This window comes from Triticum urartu, chromosome 5A (assembly GCF_056163025.1).
Source record: "Triticum urartu cultivar PI428250 chromosome 5A, HENAU_Tu73, whole genome shotgun sequence".
NCBI lineage: Eukaryota > Viridiplantae > Streptophyta > Magnoliopsida > Poales > Poaceae > Triticum > Triticum urartu.
In genome coordinates, this window is record NC_141877.1 from 102,831,704 (window position 1) to 102,840,801 (window position 9,098).

The window sequence follows — 9,098 nt, forward strand, 5'->3', positions numbered from 1 at the left end:
TGCTGGAGACGGCGAGAGAGAGGAGAGGGAGGAACGACGACGGCGAGAGAGAGGAGAGGGAGGAACGACGCCGGCGAGAGAGTACGAGTCGCCGAGTGCGCTGGGGCTCGTCTTATATAGGCCGAGGCGCCGCCCGTGCGCGAGCCGCCGTGAGTACGCGTGGCGGGCGAGGGAGGGCGAGGGACGCGCGTCATCCGGTCTTCACTGCGCCACCCGTGAGGCATCAACGGCGCAGGCGGCAGCTTTGGCATTGATTCGCCGCGGGAAACGAGACGATGAGGACGACGAAGGGGCGAGAAGAGGGTAGAGTCGCTGACGCGGCAGCCCCGCGGCTGTTTCGCGCCAAAACAGTTCGCCCTGGCGCCCTCGGGCGCCCCCCAGCGCGCCGGGTTCGACCTAGATCCGCCGGCGCTGTTTTCGGCCCAAGCTAGCGAAAATCGGGCTTCTGGAAATGTGACTGGGGCGATTTTTCAACGCCGCCATAAAAAAACGCTTGGGAAAGTCTTACTGGGGCGCGGCTGGAGATGCCCTAATTGCCATCGCATCGAGTGTTGAGTGACTCGCTAAAATTCGGATGGAATGGCCGGCACGAGCACGATGGGCGGGGCCAGGCCAGGCCAGCCGGCGCGCTTCGGGTCCGAGCCGGTTTCCTTGACCGGGCGGCCCCTTTCGCTGACTCGCATGCCTGCAGCCTGGCGCGCACGAGCCTCACTTCTCCTCGCAACTTGCAACTAAAAAGCCATGCACGGCGTGCACCATGGACCGGTCACGTCCACGCAACTCAAGCTGGTATATCTGCGCTTGGCGTACATTTTGAACCCTCCATTTGTACGAGATGAAAACACATCGAGAGAGTTCTGCTACCACAAGCTTTGCGTTATGATGGGTTGGTGGTAACCCGCATTCTGTTTTTTTAGCTTTACGACTTTTGGCGTCAACCACAATTGACAAGTGCACCAGTACCCATCCAGATATGCTTCAAGCTAAGCTGACCCATGTTTTCCTTCTTTTTTGTTTTTTTCCAAGTCCTTCCAGCTTTGCTCAACTAACCCCTTTTGACTAAACGATCAGATGTGCAGTCCACAGCGCCCTGCTAGTGTTAATCGAACAAAGGTAAAAAAAGGAAAACAACAGGCAAATCGTGCCGAATACAGTACTACGTGCCGATCGTGTGCACATTAACCATTATTCGTTCTGCAATGCGGATTTACCCAAAAACTTTCGGCAAGCCTTTGATTAAGTAAGCAATTTGGCTACCTTCTTTTTTGTTTCTTTCGAACTATTATTGGCTGATGACTTGAAGTCATGCTTTCTAGAAGAGATTGGGTTCATGCAGTTGCCGGGGCATCTCCAACGCCGACCATTAGAGCGAACACCGTATCAGTCCATGGACAGTGATACGGGAACCGGGCATCCAACTATGCCTACATACATTTCAAATCAGATTTGAATAAAATCAAACGATTTTCATGCAAAATGGATGAACCTAAACCGAACGAAAATCTTTACATTTCCAACACATTTCAACTAAACCATAGCAGACTACGTTATCTTAACCTAGTCTAAATGACTGCCGGCAGCAGCAGCTAGAGGTACTCGTCCCACGAACCTGTGGCCATGCCATATGCAAGTATCCCCAATGCAACCGTGCACTTCTGATAGCTAATTCAGTCCTTCGTACAACATCGTTCTTGAAGATGAAGTAGTCATCGTAGGACCGGACGCCATTGTAGAGGCGGTCGTAGACAAATTTTTTTGCATCTGAAAGCGCCTGCGAAAATTGCCCGCAAATAGGGCATCAGAGGCAAGGTAGTCGTTCATCAACATCAAATGCCCCCGTCCCATGATCTGATCCAACACCCGATGACCCTTAGTCGATACCTTGAAATTGAGAACATGCTCTTCCACATGATCCATGTCTGCAAGGACCGCTTGCATTATCGTTGTTTCATCCCATAATCCTCCTCGTTGGATGACTCAATGTAGTGCTCGCATATGTACACCATGCCCGAATTCATTGCCTCAAAGAAGGGACGAAAACATTTAGCGCGCACATTTCACCAAACACTTGCCGGGGCGTGGTGACCCTCACAAGGAGCGGATGGTGCCTGCACAATGGACGGACGAGAGGTATGGACTGGCGGCGGAAGACAAGCGGTGCGATGACCGATGTAGCCGTGTAGGTCCAGAAAAAGGCTTGATGGCCGACCGGGATGGTAAATCGGCAGCGGCGGCAAGGGAGGAAGCAGACGCGGAGCAAGAGAAAAGTATGAAGACGCGGGTTCGAGTGGAGTTTTGGATGGACGGGAGATGTCGAAGTCCTATGTGACGATGGTCCGGATTTTCGCAAAGCCCTAGTTTGCTTTCATTTTGCGATAAACGGACAATCGGACCAATCCGGGATGCGTCCGATGGTAAACCGAAGAGTGTAGTATGGACAATTTCGGGTGATTTAAAGATCCGCTTTGAAGGTACCCTAATTTTCATTGTTTACCAATGAAATGTCAATGTTTTTACTCCCCCTGATCCATACACAATGTTGCAGACAAATTTTAAGTGACAACTAATTTGCATCGGAGGAAGAGTAAAAAAAGACTAAGCACTTTCAGAGTCTCTAACTTCCAAAAAAATTTACGATTGAGGCGTCAGTCGTGCGACTTGTACCGACAACCGGAATTGACATTCAGCCAAACGCATTGTCGCTCCGGGCATCGTCCAGATGTAGCCTGGCTACTACCTTCGGAGGGTGTTTGGATACGTTTTAGTCTCATGACTAAAAGGAATGGGACTAAAACTTTCTAGCCTCATTCATACTTGGATCCAAATACTAAAGAGATTAAAATTAAGTTAATGAGCATTTATTATCCTCCAAACCCTCCAATTCAGAACTCGTCTATGTTAAAGGAGAGAAGTTAAATGAGAAGAGAGAGGACTAATCCACATTTTAATAGGGGTATCTCTGACTAAATTTTTTAGTCTCAAGACTAGTTTTAGCCCCTCTTTAGTCAGGGGTGCTTGGAACTTTAGCCTTTTAAAAAGACTATTTTTAGTCAGACTAAAATAAGTCCTTTGGATCCAAACATCCTCTAAGGGCTTCTTTGATTCAAAGGAATTGCATATGATTTTTGGAGGATTTAAACCCTTAGGAATTTTTCCTGTGATGCTCGTTTGATTCATAGGATTGGCATCCTTAGGAATTTTTTCATATGATTCATTTGTACTACATTTTGGAGGAAAATTTCCATCCACTCAAACCTCTTTGTAGAATTCCTTTCTTTTTCCTAATGCTATCATACATTCTTTCAAATCCTGTAGGATACTATGGAACATGTCACCCTATTCCTGCATTTTTCTTATTCCTTCATTTTGACAATCCTATGAATCAAAGAGGCCCTAAGTGAATAAGTCATTTGCATAATTCTAGGTCATCGATTTGAAGAATTAAATATGTGTTATATGTCATGAAAAGTATATCACTAGATTTCTACACGGATGTAGTTTTTAAATATATATTTTTTGTCATATATAATACATATTTAGATAGTTAAATCATCGATCTAGAATTACGCGAATGACTTATTCACCGAGCCGGAGGTAGTACAGTTCTTCCCCCTTCGACTTGGAGCGTCTTCAACCTTTTTTTTTCCTTTTTTTGTGGAAGGACCGTTTTCAACCTTGTTCAACTAATCCCGTTGACACTGACAAGATGCTGACCCGCACAATAATCTTAGGCCTCCTTTGGTTTGTAGGAATGTCATAGGATTTTTATAGAATAAGATTTGCATAGAAAAATTTTCTTTGAGGCTCTTTGGTTTGTAGGAATGGATTCCTATTCTTATATAGGATAACAATCAATCCTTCACATTTTGGAGGAAAAAAACATTAGCAATGAAAAAGTTCCTATCCTATGATTTTTCTATTTCTACAACATTTTTATCCTATGAATCAAAGGAGGCCTTAAGGCTTTACGTACAGGATCATTGACGACCACCTATTTCGCGATGTAGATTTACTCTACTACCAAGATCAGTTTGGGCAAAGCTTAAATGACAATGCCTGATCAAGATGGAGCGTGCCTATTGTCTCAATCAGACATTAAATTCGTCCGACGGGAGACGCATGTCACCTCCCGTTGATGAATCCTACACTAGCAAGCACTATCGACTTTGACCAAGTCCATCCAATTAATGTCCCATCAATCAATGGAAGTTCTAGTAGATGTCTTGCCAGCTAATGCATTTACACATGAAAAAAAAACACCATTCAGGACTCGAAACCCGGGTGGGCTTGCTCGCACCGAGCGAGCGAAGCCAGCAGGGTGACATCCTGCTCTCTCCTCTCCATTTACACGTGAAAGATTTTCATCTTTTTTCATGGCGAGGAAGATCGGGAAAAGAAATTAATGATGGAACATGAAGGTGGATCGGTCAGTCAAATTAAACACTCACTGGTCGCTGTCTCACTCCTCTCACTTTCTTCTTCCCCCCTACAAAACCAGCAACCCCGCCCGCCATTTAACACCTCCCTCCATCCTCCACCCACCCAGCACAAGAAACAGCAGCAGCATCGGCTGACCAGCCCCGCCTCCAATGCAATGCCTCTCATCCCAGCTCTGTTCTTCTTCCTCCTCCTCCTCCTCCTCGCCACCCTCGCCGCCTCCCAAGAATTCACCTACACCGGCTTCGGCGCTGCCCGCAACGGCGGCGCCCCGAACCTCACCCTGAACGGCGTCACGGAGCTCCAGCCGGACGGCATCATGCGCCTCACCAACGACACCTCCCGGCTCAAGGGCCACGCCTTCTACCCGTCCCCGCTCCGCCTCCTCGGCCCGCCCGGCTCCGGTGCCAAGAACAACGCCACCGCGGCGGCCGTGTCCTTCTCCACGGCGTTCGCGTTCGCCGTCGTGCCCGAGTACCCCAGGCTCGGCGGCCACGGCTTCGCCTTCGTGGCTGCCCCCGACCCGCGCCTCCCCGGGGCGCTGCCCAGCCAGTACCTGGGCCTCGTCAGCGCCGACGACGACGGCAACGCCACCAACCACGTCTTCGCCGTCGAGTTCGACACGGTGCAGGACTTCGAGTTCGCCGACATCAACGACAACCACGTCGGCGTCGACCTCAACAGCCTCACCTCCAACGCGTCCGCGTCCGCCGCGCCCATCAACCTCAAGTCCGGAGACACCGTCCTCGCCTGGGTCGACTACGATGGGGACCGGAGGCTCCTCAACGTCTCCATCGCGACCTTGGCGGCGCCCGAGAAGCCGGCGGCACCGCTCATATCCTTCCACGTCGACCTGTCCATCGTCTTCCGGGAGCAGATGTACGTCGGCTTCTCGGCTTCCACGGGGCTCCTTGCGAGCTCGCACTACCTCATGGGGTGGACCTTCAAGTTGGGCGGCGGCGCCGCGGCGCCGCTCGACCTGTCGTCCCTCCCGTCGCTGCCGAGGCCCAAGCCAGACAAGAAGAGCAGGACGACCCTGATCCTCGCGTCGGTGTTCTCGGCGTTTGTGGCGCTGTTGGTGCTCGCCGGCGCGGGCGCCTACGCGGCATACCGCATCAAGAACCGCGAGGTCATCGAGCCGTGGGAGCTGGACCACGGCCCGCACCGGTACAAGTACCCGGAGCTGAAGCGCGCCACGCGAGGGTTCCGCGACCGCGAGCTCCTCGGCTGCGGCGGCTTCGGCAAGGTGTACCGCGGCGTGCTCCCTGGCACGCCGCCCACCGTGGTCGCCGTGAAGCGCGTGTCCCACGATTCCAGGCAGGGGCTCCGGGAGTTCGTCGCCGAGATCGCGTCCATCGGCCGGCTCCGCCACCGCAACCTCGTGCAGCTACAGGGCTGGTGCCGCCGCCGCGGCGACCTCCTCCTGGTCTACGACTTCATGCCCAACGGCAGCCTGGACATGCACCTCTTCGGCGACGGCCTCCGGGCGGTGCGGCTGACGTGGGGCGCCCGGTACAAGATCCTCCGGAACGTGGCGTCGGCGCTGCTGTACCTGCACGAGGAGTGGGAGCACGTGGTCCTCCACCGTGACGTCAAGGCAAGCAACGTGCTCCTGGACGGCGACATGGCGGGGCGGCTCGGCGACTTCGGGCTGGCCAAGCTGTACGAGCACGGCGCGAACCCGGCCACGACGCGGGTGGTGGGCACGCTGGGGTACCTGGCGCCGGAGCTGACGCGGACGGGGAAGGCCACGACGGCGGCAGACGTGTTCGCGTTCGGGGCGCTGGTGCTGGAGGTGGTCGCCGGGCGGCGACCCATCGAGCCGCGGGCGGGGCCGGAGGAGCTGGTGCTGGCGGAGTGGGCGTGGGAGCGGTACGCGGCGGGGGAGGTGGAGAAGGTGGTGGACGCGAGGCTGGGCGGGGCGTTCGACGCGGAGGAGGCGGCCGTGGCGGTGAAGCTGGGGCTGTGGTGCTCGCACCCGGTGCCGGTGGCGCGGCCGACGATGAGGGAGGTGGCGAGGTACCTGGACAGCGGGGACGCTGCAGACGTGCCGCCGCCGCCGCCACCGCCCCCGCCGCCGCCGGTGTGCTCCGGCGAGGTTGGGTACGACGACTTCGTGCACTCGTTCCCGTCGTCGTCGTTCGAGAGGCCGGCGGCGGCCGGCGGAGGGGAGCCGCTGTCGCAGACATCGGTGGCCACGTTCCCCTTCTCGCCGCTGTCCATGCGGTCATCCCACGTCAGCGTATGACCCCCCACACGGCCACACCATGAGCCCTCCTCTGGCCAGTGGATCAACAGGTGTAGTGGCACCAGTGAACCATTGACCATTTCGCACTCGACGCACCTTACAAGTAGTAGTAGCGTCATTATGCTTGAACAGTAGTTGGTTTAAGGTTTGGCAGATGTTTGGGGCGATTGTAACTTTCTATGATTCGACTCTGCCGAGGCACTGGCTAGGGGCAAGTCCACTAAAAATCCAATTTAGATTAGTCGATTTGTTTCAGCCGTCTGATGCAAAACTAGCAATCGGATTCATTCTTCAACCTTGAGCTCCCCATGTTCTTCTTCTTTTAACCGTCCTCTCAACCACCGGCCGAACCGCCAACCAGCGATCGGTGTTCCTGCATCAGCCTTGCAGCCCTGCCCTTCCCTTAACCGTCGTGCTGCCGCGGCCGACATCCAACCCTCTAACCCCAACAATGATCAGTTTTTTCTATGTGAACCTGCACCGCCTCCACGCTCCTAAGATAATGGAGTTGTCTGCCACCCTTAAAATAGATACCACGTCGCCTGGTAACTAGGATATACCGAGAGGGCTTCTCCGGTGAGCTCCTTCCTTTCCTTCGGTTGTTCCTTCCTTCACATGAAATACACTCCACATATTTATAGATGTGCAATCAATGGGCGCCCCTATTTGGAAAAGCAGGTTTGGTGAGGAGAGCGACCAGCTAGCTAAGCAGTAAATCCACGATGCATAACAGGGACATGATCCACGGATGATCATGGAAACAGAAAATACGCTTGGCGAACACAGAAAATGTATTAACAGTAGAATCATAACAAAATGCGCTTGTATGACCAACACGTACAATATCTATATCTATCTATATCTATATATATATCTTATCTATATCTATACCTACTAATAAACCAAGGTGATATTATTAGTTTCGTCCCGTTCAGATGATTTTGTTGGTGCTGCTGTTTTAAGTTATATGGCTACTCGAGGTGGTACAAAAAATTGATGTTCGATCACTTCCCCTGTCATACGCCTCCGTTCAGCTTTGTGGGCCTGAACCTCTAGAAGCAGGCTGCGCCTCAACCTCTCGAAGCAGGCCCAGGCAGCCCAGGAGATTAGGCAAAAAAAAGTAGTTGTGTGTTGGGACTGAACTCAAGACCTGTCTCCAAGTCGTGAGGAAACAATCCAACAGGGCTACAACTGATTCTGTATAAAAGAGGGTTTGGCAGTCTATTAAATAGTACCACCTCATTTCTTTACGCCCCTCAACACCTATTTATACACGTGTGTGAATTAAAATCGATAAGCCATTTAAAAAATTAATATACATGGGATAATAGGAGGGACAGACGAGCTGAGTATATGAAAGATAAGAAAGAAGTTCAGATAACCCCCGGGGTTTCATAAACCGGCTAATCCACCTCCTTAACTCTAAAACTGGTTAAGCAACCCCTGGGGTCTCTAATACCATGCAAAATCACCCCCTTCCGTTGATTATAGTGGTTTCTGCAGGCGGTTTTGCTTGCATGGCGTTTGACAACTGCCATGTCGGCTTGGTGGGGTGGGTCTAGTTTTTCCGATAAAGGGTGGATTTTATTAGTTCAAAGAGGAGCATCAAGAGGATACAAACCCAAAAAGCACACACCCGGCCTCTGCATAGCTAGGATGCATATAGCCAACACCAACACACGTACACCAAAAAACACGCCAGATAGCAAAGTCATATAAGACCAAAGCTATGTGTAGGCGAGTAAAAAAAAAACCCGAAACGACCAGATCCACGATCGGCAAACTATATCAACGACCATATCCGCACCACCCATCTCATGACATCACACAGACGACGAGGTTCTTCAACAGTAACACCTTTAAGAAGGGAGCAACACTCAAGTGTTGCCGTCACCGGATCCAACCACCAAGGCCTGAATCTAGATTTTCACCCTGAAGAATCAGTGCAAGCATATCCGAGCAATGCCTTCAACAAGGTAACGATGTAAAAAAACATCGCCATTGCCAGGTATAACTAGCTCAGGTCAACCTAGGCTTTCACCCCGGATCTCGCGACCGGGTGCTCACAGCACCACCTTCGAAGTCACTCAAGTGTTGTCGCCACCACTTTTTCGTAATCTCAGCAGCTACATACAATGACCGCCGCCACTACACAACCATTCCTCTGCGTCAAACCGACGTCTATAGTTTGCATCTCACCACCGAAGTCAACCATTGGACATAGAGAGATTAACCCTCCCGAAGATCCCTCGGTGACCATCATCGCCGTGGAGCCGCAAGAGGTCACTACAACACAGTCTGCAGTCACCCCACTCGACCGATCGAATCTAGATCACCACCACCAAGCCGTCTAGATCTGAATTGAGCAACCACGCCGGATCGGTCATGAACAGACCGTGATCCAGAGTCGCCG

At 52.1% G+C, this 9,098-nt stretch overlaps 1 protein-coding gene across 1 annotated transcript; it reads left to right on the forward strand.

Annotated features, from left to right (window-relative positions):
* Positions 1 to 4,502: 4,502 nt before the first annotated feature.
* On the forward strand, positions 4,503 to 6,980 carry LOC125508078 (L-type lectin-domain containing receptor kinase S.4-like). Its single transcript, XM_048672660.2, has one exon. The coding sequence runs from the start codon at positions 4,595 to 4,597 to the stop codon at positions 6,683 to 6,685; it is 2,091 nt and encodes a 696-aa protein (XP_048528617.1). The 5' UTR covers positions 4,503 to 4,594; the 3' UTR covers positions 6,686 to 6,980.
* The last annotated feature ends 2,118 nt before the right edge of the window (positions 6,981 to 9,098 follow it).

Coding starts and splice junctions, on each gene's coding strand:
- LOC125508078 (XM_048672660.2), top strand. CDS start 4,595: ATGCCTCTCATCCCAGCTCTGTTCTTCTTCCTCCTCCTCCTCCTCCTC.